The sequence below is a fragment of the Mustela putorius genome, unplaced genomic scaffold (assembly GCF_011764305.1).
Source record: "Mustela putorius furo isolate JIRA1106 unplaced genomic scaffold, ASM1176430v1.1 tig00000083_pilon_pilon_pilon, whole genome shotgun sequence".
Taxonomy (NCBI): domain Eukaryota; kingdom Metazoa; phylum Chordata; class Mammalia; order Carnivora; family Mustelidae; genus Mustela; species Mustela putorius.
This window is the reverse complement of record NW_025421273.1, coordinates 28,467,593-28,487,081: the sequence shown is the minus strand read 5'-3', so window position 1 is coordinate 28,487,081 and position 19,489 is coordinate 28,467,593. Positions and strand designations below refer to the sequence as shown.

The window sequence follows — 19,489 nt, the reverse complement described above, 5'->3', positions numbered from 1 at the left end:
CCGTAAGGCTTAATATCAAAACACAATCTAAAGAGCCGATAAAGTTCAATATCAAAACACAGCCTGATTAAAAAATAGGCAAAGAACCTGAATGGACACTTTTCCAAAGAAGACACACAGATGGCCAACAGGCACATGAAAAAAATTCTCAATGTCACTAACCATCAGGGATATGCAAATCAAAACCACAATGAGATATCACCTCACACCTGTCAGAATGGCTATTATCAAGAAATAACAAGTGTTAGTGAGGATCGGAACCCTCACACAATGTTAGTGGGAATATAAATTGGTATAGCCACTATGGAAAACATAATGGAGATTCCTCAAAAAAATAAAAATAGAACTACTGTATAATCCAACAATTCCACTTCTAGGTATTTACCTGATGAAAAAAACACTAATTTGAGAAGACGTATGAACCACTGAGTTCATTGCTACATTATTAACAACAGCCAAGATATGAAAGCAACCTAAATATCTATTAATGGATGAAGGGATAGAGAAGATATGGGGCGTGTGTGTGTGTGTGTGTGTGTGTGTGTGTGTGTGTGTGTGACGGAATATTACTCAGCCACAAGAAGGAATCAAATCTTTCCATCTGTAACATCATGGGTGGACCTAGAGCATATTAATGCTAAATGAAATAAGTCAAAGACTATATGACTTCACTTACAAGTGGAATATAAAAAACAAATAAACAAACAAAACAAAATAGAAACTGTCTCGTAGATACAGAGAACAAACTGCTGGTTGCTAGAGAGAATAGAGGAGAGAGGATGAGCAAAACAGGTGGAGGGAATTAAGAGGTACAGTCTTCCAATTATAAAATAAATAAGTCGTGGGGATGTGATGTGCAGTTTAGGGAACAGTATTGATAATATAGTAACAACTTTGTATGATTACAGTACCTAATTAGCATGGTAACCAGACTTATTGTGGTGGTCATTAAGTAATAAATATAAAAAGCAAATCACTATGTTCTATACCTGAAATTAATACAATATTGTATGTCAATTGTTCTTCAATTTAAGAAAAACCTGTCCCATCAATTGAGGTTAGCTTTTGTTGCCACATTAGTTTTAGACCTAAAATTGCTAAAAAGGATTCAGTATTCAAAGCTTTTGGACTTTAGAATTTCAGATAAGAAGTTATGAACCTATATTATAAGTTGGCAAGGGGGTGGTTGTTTTGTGTTGTTTTTTCAAATTTTTTCATTGTGTACCATCCAAATGGAAACTCAGTGAAAACTTCACACTCCTAGAATCAGGAGGGTAGATACTCAGTGAATACAGCTAAGGAAAGGCCATTCCAGGCAGAAGAAAGAGCTTAAGAAAATTCTTACAGAGGTGGGAAATTGCATAGTATGTTTAGTATGTAGTGGGCTATGTGTTTAGGGAATTAAATGGAGCAATTGCATGGGGGAATTTCAGCCTGTAGTGCTTCAGAGATGAATTAAGACTAAGTCAAATAAAACCTGGAATGATATATGAAGGAGTGTACACTATATATTAAGTCTTGGGATGATTAAATAAATTTTTTATAGGGGTGCTTGGGTGGCTCAATCAGTTGAGTGACCAACTCTTGGTTTTGGCTCATGTCATGATCTTAGGGTCATGAAATCCAGCCCCACTTCAGGCTCTATGCTCAGCAGGGAGTCTGCTTGGGATTTTTTTTTTCCTCTCTCCTTCTCCCTCGTTCCTCCCTTTTCAAATAAATAGATGTTTAAAAAAAAATTTTTTTTTATCTTACTTTGTTTTTAACAGGAGATGATGCAAGCCAACAGAACTGAGGCAAAGCTTTAGACAAATTGCTGGGGTAGCATTTTGTACAAGGAATTAATGGACAGAGAATGAGTGAAAATAGGTAGACCCAGCAAGGGTATATCAAAAAGTCCTTGATGAGAATGATAAAACTCTAAAGCAGAGCAGAGGCAGAAAAAATGGCCAGGAGGGAGAAGTGAAAGAGACCTAAGTGGAACGGATCATAGTTAGCAACCAGTTAGATGTAAGAAACAAAGAAAAGAGGAGATTCAAAGATTACTCTTAGTTTTTAGTCCTTGGGGGTGTGATGGGCCTGGAGAAAAGAGAAGGTATAGATTATGGATGAGGAAGGTGGGAAATTATTAATTCACTTTTACACTGAACAACTAATGAACTTCTGTTCAAAGTCAGAAAAACAAAAACTGGCCAGTAATATATCAAGAAAGTAGATATTCAACCAGCAGCAGTTAGTCAGGGGAGCTAATGCCTTTAGAAACAAGCAATGGACCTGGTAATCTTGTGTTGTCCCCATCTGGGGGACACATAAGTTGCAGCTGCATTCCACAATGTCCAGCTTACCCCACCTCACAGAAAATGAGCATTGCAAGGACACAAGCTCACCTAAGCAGTTGTTATCACTGGCTGTTCTTACTATGTAGGAAATCAGATGATTTACTCAAATGGAATCCCTGAGGATTAGGGAAGTCACCGCCCCTGAAAGCAGGGTGAGCAAGCAGGTACCCTCCCTCAGGATTCTGCAAGTGTCCGTCTTGCATTTACAAGACCCTGAGAGTCAACGTCTCCTTAAATTTTGCATCTTAGGCACATCATTTGCCTCACCAAGTCCCAACCGTAGGAGGAGTGTGAAATATTTTCCAGGACAAAGTACCTATAAAGGTTCTTTATGAAGAAACCTTTATGTTGGGGCACCTGGGTGGCTCAGTGGGTTAAGCAGCTGCCTTCAGCTCAGGTCATGATCTTGGGGTCTTGGGATCGAGTCCCACATCGGGTTCTCTGCTCAGCAGGGAGCCTGCTTCCTCCTCTCTCTCTCTGCCTCTCTGCCTACTTGTGATCTCTCTCTGTCAAATAAATAAAATAAAATCTTTAAAAAAAAGAAAGAAAGAAAGAAAGAAAGAAACCTTTATGTTGTAGTACAGGGGTCATAGAACTTCTCTCGCAAAGTACCAGGTAGTGAGTGTTTTAGGCTCTGCAGGTTCTCTGGTCTCTGCCCCAACAACTCAATTCTGCCATGGTGGTGGAAAAGCAACCACAGACTAAATGTAACGAATGGGTATGACTGCGCTGCAATAAAACTTTATTTACAAAAATAACAGTCAGATTTGGCCCTTGGGTCATAGTTTGCCAACTCTGGTGTATGGAAGGAACTAGCCAGACCCTAGGTTTACATTCTAGATCCACCATTTACAAAATATCTGGATTTGGACATGCACCACTGTAAAAATGTAACTAATTACACCTCCTTCACTGATTGTGGGGATTAGAGAAAATGTATGTAAAATGCCTCATAAATAACAGGCATTCAAATAGGACATAGTCTTTTTAATTACAAAACTTAATATGAATAATAGCTAACACTTTTTGAATGCTTTTGTATATACCAGCTATTGTGTAAAGCACTTTGCAAAAATTATTTCATTTAATTTTCCAATAGCTCTCGAACTAGGAACTATTTGAGTATTCTTTTCTACTTGTGGAGAAACTGAGGCATGAAAAAATGCCCAAGAGATGCTTCTCCAGATAGTAAGTGATACAGCTGGCCTTGCATCCCAAGTTAAGCAGATTCCAGATGCCTCGGTGCTAATCTCTGCCCTAGTTAATTCGCTCTACTAATTCAGCTCCATTTGAAATGCTCAAAATCTTCTCAAGTTCTACAGGGCTTTTCATCACTTTTCACAGAATAACACAACTGAAAATAGTTTAATACATAACTTTTGGAAACTCAGCTTCAGGTTAACGCTCAATAATATCTTCCATAAGTAAAACTCTTATTCCCGCCCTTTTCCTGCCCATCTATTGTCCCCTTTCAACACATATCACCAATTCAGGGAGAACAGAATATTATTAAGAAAGCTAATGCAAACCCATTTCAAAAAATTTATCCTATAATCACCCTAAAAACTTGCAATTTCAAAGCTCCACTGCAGAATAGCATACTGGATTAATTATGCCAGACTGCAGCAGTAACCTTGAATTAAAGCTGCAACCTTCTATTTTTAAGAAACACTTGCCTTTCTGGTTGATGAAACCTGTCGTCCCATCAGGTAACAGACGTGACCAGGAAAGAGAGAAGCGGTAATGAGTCAATCCAAGCTGTTTGATACATTTCAAATCTTCCTCCCACAGAGTGTAGCTGCCACAAGCTACATCGCCAGTCTGGTTCTTGAAAACTCTCTCTCCTCCCTGATGGGTGAATGTGTCCCAGACACTAGGGCCTTTTCCATCTGCATCCCAGCCTCCTGAGAAAAAAGAAGAAAATGAAACAGTTACACTCTTGACATCAAGAGGCATATGTGGAATGTAAATATTTGTCGCCAAAAGAACATACCTCATTAACTCAATGTACCATATTTATAACTTTAAAACATGCCTTTAAAATAGCATGCATGAGTGAATTATGTGTTTAGCTGTCCTTGATCCCTGAAGCTGACTGGTGGCAAATGAAAAATTATTTCATAGTGCTGCCGCATAGCAGGCTTTCATGGTTCATTTTCTGAAGATTTCCCAGCTGGTAAACAGAGGCAGGCCCCAGCTTATGAATGTCTGAGTTGCAGATACCTCCTCCTGGCCATGACTGACAAGCCTTGTCCTTACTGTGCCTGACAGAGTCTCAGAACCTTGTCTTTGGCCCTCTACACTTGAACTCTATTCTCCTGCTAACTAACAATGGAGCCTGCAATGGTCCAGTCAATTATTGTGGGGAGGGCACTAGTCTCTGCTACTGTTAACGTATTAGTATCCTACCTTCATTCATGCATCCCTCCATTAATTCCACAAATGTTACATGTCGGGATCTACGCTGAGCACAGAAGTTAACCTGGTGCACTGAAATGACTTTTAGACAGACACCTCAAGGAAAAATTGGGTCATCAAGGTGAATTGCTGGGAGGTGGGAGTGGGAATAAAATAGAAAAAAAAGAGAAGCTAGGATCCAAATAAGCCCACAAGAAAGAGAGAGTGTTGCACATTAGAAGAGAGTAAAAGTTACATTACAGTTGGAATATCTGTACACATAGAGATCTTGTTTAAAATGTAGTTAGAATCCATTTTATGGTAAAAGGAGTAGTTTTAAAAATCTCATGACTTCCTCATTTCACTTCTAGGTACATACCCTGAAGAAATGCGCATGTAGTTTCACAAAGAAATTATAGGAGATCATTGAGACAGAAACATCTGTAATAACAAACTCTTGGAAACAACTCACATTCTATCAACAGTAGAAGAGATAATTTGAGGTAGAAGCATACAAATGAAACACAAATCAGTAGTTAAAGGGAATGAATCAGAGCATCAATAACCCTCCACTATAGTGTTCCCCCAAATTTATGTTGAAATCTTAATGCCAATGTGATGGTATGAGGAAGTGGGGTCTTTGGCAGGTGTTACGTCATGAGGGTGGAGCCCCCAGGAATGAGTTAGTGCCCTTATAAAAGACCCCCCAGAGTTCCCCAGTCCCTTGGGCCATGTGAAAATGCAGACGTTTTTGATGCACAAGAGGATCCTCAACCAGCCATGCCAATGTTCTCATCTCAGATTTGCAGCCTTCATAATTGTGAGAAATAAATATATTTGTTGTTTATAAGCCATCCAGTTTATGAGTATTTTGTTATAAGCCTCCAAATGGACTTAGCCTCCAAACAATAAAGCTATACAATCAAAAAAAAAAAACAAAACAAAACAAAACAAAAAACACCACTTGAGATTCAAAAGAATGTATCCAGGGACAAAGGGGTGGAATTTAGATTTTTAGGGCAGTAAAAATGTTCTACATGATATTGTAATGGTGGATATATTATCAAAACCTATAAACTTATAAACTATGAGCTCATTTAATAGTTTTATATTTGATATTCATTCATCAATTGTAATAATTGTCTCACAGGAATGCAAGCTGTTACTTGTAGTGGAAACTGGGGAATTGGGTATTTGGAAACTCTTAGTAGGTTCTGCTCAATTTTTCTGTAAACCTAAAATTATTCTAAAATATAAAGTCTACCAATTTTTAAAGAATATATACAATATGTTTATCCTGTCTTGTATATTTTAAATATGTAAAATAATCCATGTATATTCTGAACATGTACATATGAGATAAAAATACAACATGCCTGTAAATGATCAATTCAGACTAGTGGTTACCTTCAGGGAGAAAAAAAAGGTAATAGAACAAAAAAGGAGTTTGACTGCATCTCTTATGTTTTATTACTTAAAAGGGTCTAGGGGTATTTGGGGAGCTGTTTATTACACAGCCTTTTTTATGTGCTTAAAATATTTCATAATGATTTTTATATAAGGAAGAAGGTCACAGAGTAAGTTAAAACAATTACAGGAAGGTCTTTCAGGTCCTAATTTAGCATCTACTTACTTGTATTTTGGGCACAATTTAAACTGAATTAGGTACTAGTTTTTAGACCAACAAGAGAACAGCATAGACTATAAAATATAAGAGGGGATCATGGGAAGACAGGAGAGACAGGTAAAAGGAAGAACTCCAACAAAAGCAAAAATGACAGTTGAAATCAGGGTAGGGTACTAAGTATCCATACAAAGAAATCATGAACATTAAAAAATGATTGTATTCTGGAGTCATAATTTAGAGGCAAAAGGTTTCATACATCCCAATGGCTCTCAGTTTATGTCTGTATATGGGATTTAGAAGGATGGGGGAAAAGAATACTGATATTCAATCTTAGAATGAAATAGGTATGAGTATTAAAATTGAATTTTAGTCAAGTATGGAGCTCATGGTATCAGATAATTGATTTAATAGATGAAGAAGCTTAACCTCAGAGATTTTAAGCAATGGAGTTCTAGAAAATATTGACAAATGGCTATATGTTTAAAAATGTGGGGGCACTGGGATGGCTCAGTTGGTAGAGTATACAAGTCTTGATGTCATGAGTTCAAGCCCCACATTGGACATAGAGCTTACTTAAACAAATAAAAATAAATAAATAAATGTGTACATATGTTTATTAGGAATTTTATTTACATAACAGTTGTATAGTATACAATTTCCAAATAATATACAATATTCTTTTTTTTTAAAGATTTTATTTATTTATTTGACAGAGATCACAAGTTAGGCAGAGAGGCAGGCAGAGAGAGAGAGGAGAGGAAGCAGGCTCCCTGCCAAGCAGAGAGCCCGATGTGGGACTCGATCCCAGAATCCTGAGATCATGACCTGAGCTGAAGGCAGAGGCTTAACCCACTGAGCCACCCAGGCGCCCCGAATATACAATATTCTTTACTGTAAATTCTCAGAGAATGCTATTTTAGATTTCTGTCAAATCCTTATATTGGTAACCAAACTATGGTTGCAATCTAACAAATGAGTGCAGTTCTCACATGAATGTTAACCAGTATATTTTTTTAATTTTTTTTTTAATTTATTTTCGGTATAACAGTATTCATTATTTTGGCACCACACCCAGTGCTCCATGCAATCCGTGCCCTCTCCAATACCCACCACCTGGTTCCCCCAACCTCCCACCCCCCGCCCCTTCAATACCCTCAGATTGTTTTTCAGAGTCCATAGTTTCTCATGGTTCACCTTCCCTTCCAATTTCCCTCCACTCCCTTCTCCTCTCTAACTCCCCTTGTCCTCCATGCTATTTGTTATGCTCCACAAATAAGTGAAGCCATATGATAATTGGCTCTCTCTGCTTGACTTATTTCATTCAGCATAATCTTTTCCAGTCCCGTCCATGTTGCTACAAAAGTTGGGTATTCATCCTTTCTGATGGAGGCATAATACTCCATAACGTATATGGACCACATCTTCCTTATCCATTCGTCCGTTGAAGGGCATCTTGGTTCTTTCCACAGTTTGGTGACCGTGGCCATTGTTGCTATAAACATTGGGGTACAGATGACCCTTCTTTTCACTACATATGTATCTTTGGGGTAAATACCCAGGAGTGCAATTGCAGGGTCATAGGGAAGCTCTATTTTTAATTTCTTGAGGAATCTCCACACTGTTCTCCAAAGAGGCTGCACCAACTTGCATTCCCACCAACAGTGGAAGAGGGTTCCCCTTCCTCCACATCCCCTCCAACACATGTTGTTTCCTGTCTTGCTAATTTTGGCCATTCTAACTGGTATAAGGTGGTATCTCAATGTGGTTTTAATTTGAATCTCCCTGAGGGCTAATGATGATGAACATTTTTTCATATGTCTGATAGCCATTTGTATGTCTTCATTGGAGAAGTGTCTGTTCATATCTTCTGCCCATTTTTTGATATGATTATCTGTTTTGTGTGTGTTGAGTTTGAGTTTATAGATCCTGGATATCAACCTTTTGTCTGTACTGTCATTTGCAAATATCTTCTCCCATTCCCTGGGTTGCCTCTTTGCTTTGTTGACTGTTTCCTTTGCTGTGCAGAAGCATTTGATTTTGATCAAGTCCCAAAAGTTCATTTTCACTTTTGTTTCCTTTGCCTTTGGAGACACATCTTGAAAGAAGCTGCTGTGGCTGATATCGAAGAGGTTACTGCCTATATTCTCCTCTAGGATTCTGATGGATTCCTGTCTCACATTGAGGTCTTTTATCCATTTCGAGTTTATCTTTGTGTACGGTGTAAGAGAATGGTCGAGTTTCATTCTTCTACATATAGCTGTCCCGTTTCCCAGCACCATTTATTGAAGAGACTGTCTTTTTTCCATTGTATATTTTTTCTTGTTTTGTCGAAGATTATTTGACCATAGAGTTAAAGGTCCATATCTGGGCTCTCTACTCTGTTCCACTGGTCTATGTGTCTGTTTTTATGCCAGTACCATGCTGTCTTGGTGATCACAGCTTTGTAGTAAAGCTTGAAATCAGGTAACGTGATGCCCCCAGTTTTATTTTTGTTCTTCAGCATTTCCTTGTGATTTGGGTTCTCTTCTAATTCCATACAAATTTTTGGATTACTTGCTCCAGCTCTTTGAAAAATACTGATGGAATTTTGATCAGAATGGCATTAAAAGTATAGATTACTCTAGACAGTATAGACATTTTAAAAATGTTTATTCTTTCAATCCAAGAGCATGGAATGGTTTTCCATCTTTTTGTATCCTCTTCAATTTCTTTCATGAGTGTTCTGCAGTTCCTTGAGTACAGATCCTTTACCTCTTTGGTTAGGTTTATTCCCAGGTATCTTATGGTTCTTGGTGCTATAGTAAATGGAATCGAATCTCTAATTTCCCTTTCTGTATTTCCATTGTTAGTGTATAAGAAAGCCACTGATTTCTGTACATTGACTTTGTATCCTGCCACGTTGCTGAATTGTTGTATGAGTTCTAGTGGTTTGGGGGTGGAGTCTTTTGGGTTTTCCATATAAAGAATCATGTCATCTGTGAAGAGAGAAAGTTTGACTTCTTCATTGCCAATTTGGATACCTTTTATTTCTCTTTGTTGTCTGATTGCTGTTGCTAGGACTTCTAATACTATGTTGAACAAGAGTGGTGAGAATGGGCATCCTTGTCATTGTTAACTAGTATTTTTGCTTAAATTAATGGACAAAATAAAAGGAAAACATAACACTGTACCAGGATTTCACTTGTTCATCAGTGACATGAGCTACACCTTCCCTGAACTAGAAGAATATTTCCTCAAATGTTTGTCCTACTCACAATGTGACACTATAGACATGACACACTTTTAATTTTACCCTGCATTATTAACATTTTCTCTATCACTTTCTTAGGTCCTAACAACAGAACAAGGAATCAAATACTGATTTGCAGCAGTTGCCAATTTCTCCAGTGTAAATACTTCCACCATGGCCAATTTCAAGCAACCAATAGGTTGGTACTAAAGGCAGAGTGGGGAAAAGATGAGCAATAACACACCATTATATAGTATATAGACAAAAGAATAACCTCAATGACTTTTGGTTATATGTAAGAGCATAGGGTATAAATGAAATTTAGTAAAATAACGAGGAAGTAACGATTTGGAGCCTTAATTACCTTTCATTTTAATATAAATTATGTCCTTATAAGTTTCTATAATTTAATTTTTAGTAATGGATATGTTTAAGAATCAGTTCACAAGGGGCACGTGGTTCAGTAGGTTAAGTAGGTGGTTCAGTAGGTTAAGCGTCCAACTCTTGATTTTGGCTCAGGTCAGGGTCATAACATTGAACCCATGTCAGTTCCTCACTTAGTGCAGAGTCTGCTTGAGATGCTCTGTCAATCTCACCCTCTGCCCCTCCCCTCAACCATGCATGTTCTAAATAAATAAATAGATAAATAAATAATATCTTTTTTAAAAAATAGAATCAGGCCACAAAATTACTGAAAGCTTAACAATAGGTACTGGTGAACAGTACAAGCTGGCTTCCTGAATCACTGATAAGTGACTTGTCTAAGACCACACTGTTAGTAAGTAGGGAAGTGAAGGTATATTTCCAGATCTATGTGATATTGAAGTTCAAGTCCATTCAATGAACTATGCTACTTTTAGTAATAATGAGTGATGAAGGAAGAGTCAACTAGTGCCCATGCTACTCAATTTATGAAGCCTAAGATGTACATAACACATTTAGGATACCTTTTGGAAAACACTCCATTGAAAGTGCCTAAAACAAGCAATGACAATTTAAGGGAGGTATGTCAGCTATCAGGAAGATATACTTTTTTTTTTTTTTTTAGGAAGACATACTTATGTGGAGCACTTCATTCTACATGTATACCAGCTAGACAAAGCATGTCTAAGCAACACTGTTTCCAAAAGAAACTAAAATTTAAATTAAAATCAACCATTATAATTGGAATTTTGATAACAAAACATATAGTGGCTGGTACTCACTAGTATTTTAATGCAAATTTGGTGAAATCAATAATTCACTTGTTCATTAGGGATATTCTGTAAATGCAATTATGTCCATATTCTGAAAATATGATTGTCCTTTATGAGGAGTAAGACTAGCATTTCCAGATGGAAGACATACCCTAAACTATCCTTCAAACAACTATAATTGCTGGATGAAATATAGGAACTACATTTTTAAATGTGTCATTGATCTGGTGGGATGGTAGGCAACTCAAAAACAAAGTGCGAGAGGTGATTCAGAGGCACAAATGAGCAGTGATGCTGGCTTCTGTCTTGAGCGCATCTGCCAAGCCCAGATGATGTGAGCTGCCATTGTAATGGCCTTATGGAACAAGGCAGAAAGGAGCTGAAGTCTAAAGCTTACCAAGGATGGGAAGCCTCCATGAACATGCTTACATCAGGCTGGCAACGCAAACACTCTACACCCTGTACAAGAATAAACAAGAAACAAACCCTACCTGAGAAAGAGACAACAAAGCAACCAGCTTGAAACAAAGTTAGGTGGAAGGGGGAAATGACTCCTCAATGCCTGCAACAACAATCTAGCCCTCCAGCCATTAATTGTGACAAGGAAAAAAAAAAAAGGTATCAGACATATGAGCTCTCATTGGATACTGAGAAAAAAAAAAAATCTGGTCTGACTGGTCATTATAGGAGAGTAAGTTTCACCATAACAATTAGGCAGACCAAGAAAGATAAAAATCCAGGACCCAGGAAACAGGAATTCAGCAGAAAAAAAATCAAGAAAGAGAAATCTCCAGCTAGTGGTAAAAGAAGACCTCCAAGGATACAACTGTGCAGCAAATGTAGGTACTAACCAGTCCATGCAAGCACATCACAGGCTGTAGGAAATAGTTCTTCATGAAGATTGAACTAATAGAATATATAGTATTTTTTTTAAGATTTATTTATTTATTTGAGATAAAGAGAGTGTAAGTGAGAGATCATGAGTCGCAGGGGTAGGGGGACAAAGGGAGAGAGAGACACAGGCTCTCCATGAAACAGGGGGCCCAAAGCAGGGCTTGATCCCAGGACCCTGGGATCATGACCTGAGCCAAAGAGAAGCTACACCAACTGAGCCACTTAGGGGCCCCTAGTATGATTTTTTTGTAATTATAAAAATTTATTATGGGGGAGCGCCTGAGTGGCTAGGATGGTTAAGCAGCCAACACTTGATTTCGGCTCAGGTCATGATCTCAGGGTCATGATAGGAGCCCCACAGGCCCTTTGTGCTCAGTGGAGAGTCTGCTAGACAGTCTGTCTCTTTCTCCCCCCTACCCTCCTCCCCCCATGCTCATGCTCTCTCTCTCTCTCTCTCTCTCTCTCACTCTCTCAAATAAATTTTAAATTAAAAAAAAAATTATTATGGCATTGACAGAATGCACAAAAATAGACAGAATAATACAGCAAAGCTGTATATACATGGCTCAGCTTTAGCAGTTTTCAATATGATGCCAATCTTGTTTCATTTGTATCTACCCAAGCTCCTTCATTCAATCTGTAAACATTGCAGTATGTGCTCTGACAAGAGTAGTTGTTAATTGTGGTAAAATACATATAACATACCCAGCTTAACTACTTCCAAGTGTACAGCTCAGTAACATCAAATACATTCATGTTGTGAGACTGTCACCACATCCATCTCCAGAACTCTTTTCATCTTGCAAAACTAAAACTCTTTATCAAGTTAGCGGTAACTCCCCACTTTTTATGGTATTGGAATCACGCATGGGATCAGTGAAAGGAGGAAGGTAAAGGGAAAAAAAGTGGACAAATGGGTAAATCCTCACTTTTCACAGTGAGAAGACAATAAATTATGCCTGTAACAGGACGAAAATCAAGAACTAGTAATATAAGCATGCTTAAACTACATAGTCAATGCCAAAAGGATGAACTAAAACAGTTAAAGGGGTTCCTCTAGGGAGAGGAACACGGAAGGGGACCAGGGATTGATGATTTCTGAAACAGTCTCATTTTGGTTCTTTAAAAGGTTTTAGTTTATAAACTTGAGTTAGCATGAAACTTAATTTAAGAAATAATATTAAATGAAACACGAAGAGAGAGGATGGTCAATAAAGACATTAATAAATATATGGATAATCTAAACAAGCTCTTAACATATAAAAGGATAATGTCTATTTTGTGAGAATTAAGAATAACTAAATAAAACTAAAATACTAGACAAAAACAACATATAAGCACGGGAGGGAGAAATCAGAGTTAAAGTATCCTCAGGTCCAAAGTGGAATTTATTGTTTTAAAGAAGAGTCCAGGGCGCCTGGGTGGCTCAGTTGGTTAAGCAACTGCCTCAGTCTCGGGTCATGATCCTGGAGTCCTAGGATCAAGTCCCACATCGGGCTCTCTACTTGGCAGGAAGTCTGCTTCTCCCTCTGACCCTCCCCCTTCTCATGCTGTCTCTCTCTCTCTCCCTCTCTCTCTCAAATAAATAAATAAAATCTTAAAAAAAAAGAGTCAGGGCATCTCTAGCAAAAGTTTTGTACCAGGCTCAGTTCTACACATTTTATATATATCTTAACCCTTCACAAAAATATTATGAAACAACAGCCGTTATCACCCCCATTTTCAGATAAGGAAACTGAGTGAAGAAGGTAAGTAACTTGCTCAGATTACCATGAACCAGAGCTGAGATTCTAACCCAGAATTCCAGAGCCTAATCTCTCTCTCTCTTTTTTTTTTTTTTTGTAAAGATTTTATTTATTTATTTGACAGAGAGATCACAAGTAGTCAGAGGCAGGCAGAGAGAGGAAGCAGGCTCCCTGCTGAGCAGAGAGCCCCATGCGGGACTTGATCCCAGGACCCTGAGATCATGACCTGAGCCAAAGGCAGAGGCCTAATCCACTGAGCCACCCAGGCGCCCCAGAGACTAATCTCTTAACTGGCAGGCTAGAGGGGGGAAACTAAATAAATGAACTAAAAGAAGGGTAAGAAAATCAGAAAAAATAAGCATAGGCATTGTAAGAAAAATAAAAGCATAAAGCATAAAATAAGATGGTATGACAAGATATAAATTACCACTTATAACAGTAAAGTCAATGCACTCTATTCCTCAGATAAAAGACAAAGATTACCAGATCAGATTTTTTTTTAATATAGAAAAATTTGAAAGCCAAAATACGGAAAAAGATATCCCTGCTCTTACCCCACCATCAAAAAGCAAAGGACTTCAGTGGGAAACTGAGCATTCCTGGAGATAACATGGACACTACACGACAGCACTATTTTAAACATGTATGCACCCAGGAATCTGGTTGTCAAACATGTGAAGCAAAAATTAAGAAACTGAAAAACTAAATTGACAAATCCCTTTCCATGATGGGAGATTTTGATAAATCTAAGTTCTATCGAACATCTAAAAAGCAAAACAAGCTAACAACAACAACAAAAAAAAAAAACAAAACTCTACTCCTACAGAAATTATTCCAGAAAATAAGAAAAAAATTACTCAATTCATTTTATGTGATTAGAATAACCTTGATACCAAAAACTTTCTCAGAACTGAAAAAACAGAGAATAAGGACAGCAGACATCAGCGGTCTTGATCTAATGTATATATATATATATGACATTGCACAACAATGAATAATACAACTGAAGAATACAATTTTGTCAAGAAGACAAAATCTATGAAAATTGAGCACAAATTAGTCCATAGATAAAGTCTCCAAAAATTTCAAAAGTTTGGAGAAACAGAGTTGACAAACTTTCACCAGTTATATTAGAATTCAAACACTAAAGAACATTAGAAACGTCCAAAAGTTGGGGGATGCCTAAGTGGCTCAGACCGTTAAGCATCTGCCTTCGGCTCAGGTCATGCTTTCAGGGACCTGGGCTGGGGTCTCAAGTCAGGCTCCGTGCTCAGTGGGTAGGCTACTTTTCCCTCTCAGTCTGCCCCACGCCTACTTGTACTCTCTCTGTGTGTGTCTCTCTCTCAAATAAATAAAATCTTTAAAAAAAAAAAAAAAGAAAGAAAGAAAAACTTCCTAATGTTAAGGAAACTAAAAAGGTACATCTGAATAACTTAAGGCTTAAAGAAGGCATAATGGTGGTCACCAGAAAATATTAAAAACTACATAACAGAAAGATAAATATGAAAACATTATGATATCTAAGTGGTATTTAGAGAGAAAGCCTTAATTCATGCATTAGAAAAGATGCAAGCCTCAGAGTCAATGTGCTAAGTATCTCACTTTAACGTATAAAAGAGAGAGAAAGAGGAAGAGGAGAAGGAGGAGGAGGAGAACAAAGACAAATAAATAAGAAAAAATAAGGTAATATCAGAAATAAGAAAATAGAAAACAAACCAGGATAGAAAGGATTAATAGAGGCAAAAAGTCATTTTTAGAAAAGTCTAATAAGCTAGAAGCACCCCTGCAAAATATTTTTTTAATTGGAGAAGATAAAAGTATTAGTAATGCAAAGGGGAATAGATCTACAGAAACTGTAGAGATTATAGTGATGAAAATAGTGTATTACTTTTAAAACTTTATTAAAACATGTTTGAAAATTATTTGGAAATGACAAATTTTAGGAATTTGAACCTTAGCAAAATTGATTCAAGGAAAAGTGAAAAACCTGAAAGATCTTAACTATCTCAAAATTTAATCAGTAGTGGGGCACCTAGGTGGCTCGGTAGTTAAGCGTCTGCCTTTGGCTCAAGTCATGATCCCTGGGTCCTGGAATGGAGCCCCACATCTGGCTCCCTGTGCTTCTCCCTCTCCCACTTCCCCAGCTTTTGTTCCCTCTCTCTGTCAAATAAATAAATAAAATCTTTAAAAAAAAAAAAAAACTTAAGTCAGTAGTTAAAATGTTCCCCAACGAAAATACCATGCCAGTTGGTTTTAATATTGAGTTCTATCAAACATTTAAAAACAAACCAAAAATGTCTGCTGTTGTACAAATTATTCCAAAAAAAATTTTTTTAAGAATTTCTCAATTTATGTGGCTAGAGTATCCTGGTTCTAAAACCAGAAAATAACAGTACATGAAAGGAAAAATTAGAAGCCAATTTCACTCATAAACATAGTTGTAAATGTAGAGACATGGAAATTTAAAAAAAAAAATCTAAATTAAACTTCAAGAGATAAAAACTACAATGTCTGAAACAAAAAATACACCAGATGGCATTAACAGAAGATGAAACATTGCATAAGTAATGATTAGTGTATTTGAAGACATAGCAACAGAAACTCTCTAAAATGAAACATGAAAAAAAAAAAGGACTCAAATGTAAACAAAGGATCATGATGTCTGAGACAACTTCAGTCAGCATAATATACATGTAATCAGAATCTCCAAAGGAGGGGGGAAAAAAGGAGGGGACAAGCAAATTTTTGGAAGAAATAATGACTGAAAAAAATTTTTTGATGTAATGAAATCTAGAGATCCCAGATCAATGAAACCCAAGCCCAAGACAAATGAAGAAAACTATACCAAATCATAACCAAATTGCTCAAAACCAGTCATGAAGAGAAAAATCTTAAAAGCTGCCAGAAGAAAAAGATATATAATGTCTAGAGGAACAAAGATAACAAAGCAGTGGATTTGTTGTCAAAAAACAATGCAAGCAAGAAGAATCTTTTTTTTTTAATATATAATTTTTAAAAAATATTTTATTTATTTTGACAGAGACACAGTGAGAGAAGGAACACAAGCAGAGGAAGTGGGAGAAGCAGGCTTCCCGCTGAGCAGGGAGCCTGATACAGGGCTCAAATCCAGGACTCTGGGATCATGACCTGAGCTGAAAGCAGATGCTTGACGACCGAGTCACCCAGGCACCCCTGGAGTAACATCTTTAAAAAATGAAAGGGACAAAAACCTGTGTAACTAAAACTTTATACCACCAAAATATCTCAAAAATGAAGGCTAAATACTTTTCCAGACTTGCCAAAGCTCAAATAATTCATCACCAGCAAACCCTCAATACCTTAAAGAAAGTCCTTTAGGCAGTCAGCAATGGATGCCAGATGAAAGTATGGATCTACACAATGGAATGAAAAGCACCAAAAATGGTAATTACATGGGTAAATACATAAGATTCCTTTTTATTATTCAAATCTCTTTAATAGTTAATTTATTGGGTAAAGAAAAATAATGATAATGTAATATAAATTTTATAATATACATAGACATGAAATGTATGGTGACAATACCACAAAGACCAGGGAGGAAGAAACAAGTGTGTTGTTGTAAGAGTCTTTAGATATGCATGAAGTAGTATAATACCACTTGAAGGTAGACTGTAGCAAGGTAAAGATGTATACTATAAATCCTACAGGAAACACTAAAATAATAAAACAGAGAGTTATGGTTAGTAAGCCAGCAAAGAATATATAGTAGAGTCATTAAAAATAAGTTAGCTGAGAAAGAAAAAGAGGGAAATGAGAACAAAAGACAGATAGAAGAAATAGAAAATAAATAGCAAGATAGCAGATTTAAACTCAGCCATATCAATATCATTAAATGTAAATGAGTCTAAACAATTGAAAGGCAGAGATAATCAGATTGAATAAGAACATCAAACTCAACTATTTACTGCCTATAAGAAACCCACTTTAACTATAAAGACAAAAGAAGGTTAAAAGTATCAGGATGAAAAAAAGACATACCACGCTAATTCTAATCAAACAAAACTAGAGTGGCAGTATTAATACCCATGTAGATTTCAGGGTAAGAATATTACTAGGTATATGAAAAATCATTTCACAAAATTAAAGGGGTCAATTTATCAAAAAGATTTACAATCCTAAGTGTTCATGCGCCTAATAACAGAGATCCAAAATACATGAAGCAGAACCTAATAGAACTGCCAAAAATAGAAAAATCCATGATTGTATTTGGCTATTTCAATTAAAAATAGACCAACAAGACTATAGAAAAATGGACAAAAGATGTAAACAGTTCCTTCACAGAAGGAGAAACACATGGCTAGTAAACACTTAAAAAAATGTAAGAGAACATTAAAAATCTGGAAAATGCAAATGAAAATCACAGTGAGATACCATTCTACACCCACACAGTTGGCACAAATTTAAAAATTGGGCAATATCCAGCATTAGAGAGATTGTTGCATGGCAGCAATGTTTATATGCTGCCGATAAGAGAGCAATACGGAAATATTTAGTCACGTTGAAGAAGCACATAAACCAAAACCCGATGATTCACATAGCACCATATACCCCGTTTCTACAAAGGTAGACCAAGAAACACGTATATCCATGACTGCAACAAACAAAAGCAAAAACCCCCACTGGAAACAGCCCAAATTTCCTTTGTCAGGATAATTAATCAATAGAGGAATAAGTAAACTAGAGAATAATCATACAGTGAAGACTATACAGGACTAAGAGTGCATGAACTACATCTATTCAGATCCACCTGCATACATTTCCCAAATGTAATATGGGAAGGGAGAAAGCAAATGGCAAAAAACATACATGATCTATTTCCATTTACGTAATATCCAAAACATGTAAAACTTACAATCCAGTTGACATCAGACTAGGAAATTCTAAGACCACATCAAGATAAAAGTTGCATTAAGATCACATAAAAACAGTATGGGGGAATCAAGAAAAGCATCTGAACTACTTTTGTCATTAAGAGTCAGAGAGACTAGCCCAAGAGAACCATTTTAAGGCAAGCATTGAAAAAATGAGTAGGAGTTCTCACAGTGGACCTGATAAGGGAAAAGCAAATGCATAATTCAGTGGCAATGCTCAGGGTGAATTGCAAAAAGAAGGCACTAGGGACCCAAAGACCCACAGTCAGCAGGTTATTGCAATATTTTTGGTAAGAAATGATAGGTTTCTATATTTTATTTTTTTAATAATTTGGAGGAATATAAAATAGTCCCTGAAGTCCTTACCACGTTAGGACATGGAAGGGATTCCCACAAAAACGTAAAATACTGGTATTACCTACCAACTTAAAATAAAAAATTTCTCAGGCTACAAAGTATGATGGAAAACAGCACAAGCTCTAGATCCAGTAATAGGAGAGCTTAAATTTTGTCTCTACCCCTCACTTCACGTCTCTGTACATAGAAAGTGGGAGGATAAGAGCTGCTTCTTGGGGTTCTAGTAAAAATCAACTGAGCCAAAGCAAAGATGCTAGCCAGGTACATAGCGGAAAGTGTGTGCTCAATGAACGTGCTGTTTCTTCTCTTCCAGACTCAACACAACAAACACTAACTATACAAAAAGTGACCAATTGCTCTTTCTTTTCCTTCTCTCGGTGGCCTGCTCTTGATGCCATAATGCATATGTCAGAATTACTCTAACTAAAAATACTCGCAGACTTGCCTGTGATTAAGATCCAGCATCCAGGCTTGCGTGACTTGGTCTGCAGAGCCCTCAGCTTCCTGATTTGGAAGTCATCAACACAAACACACCATGTCATTTTCACTTTTGCCACAATAATGCCCTTTGAGAGGACAGAGATCTATGTAGACCTCAGTCCTCTGCCTAAGGAAATCATGTCAAATAAAAAGTAAGTAAGTGTATGAGCCTGTGTGTATGTACGTGTATGTGTCCTCTTCCTTCAAAACCCAAAAGTGGCATTATCACGACACCCCTTTTTAGAAGTATTCTCTGACTCCCCATCAGAATGACGCCCTCCTGGGTGCACCCTCGGTACAATTAACACAGAGGGT

At 37.1% G+C, this 19,489-nt stretch overlaps 1 protein-coding gene across 2 annotated transcripts in view; it reads right to left on the bottom strand.

The window, feature by feature from the left end:
- The window catches only part of LOC101690769 (cytosolic beta-glucosidase), a 112,259-nt gene that overhangs the window by 67,435 nt on the left and 25,335 nt on the right, over window positions 1–19,489 (bottom strand). For both annotated transcript variants that reach the window (XM_004762687.3, XM_004762688.3), the window contains exon 2: window positions 4,013–4,240. In XM_004762687.3, the coding sequence (XP_004762744.1) occupies window positions 4,013–4,240 (228 nt within the window). The remainder of the gene's footprint in view (window positions 1–4,012; window positions 4,241–19,489) is intronic.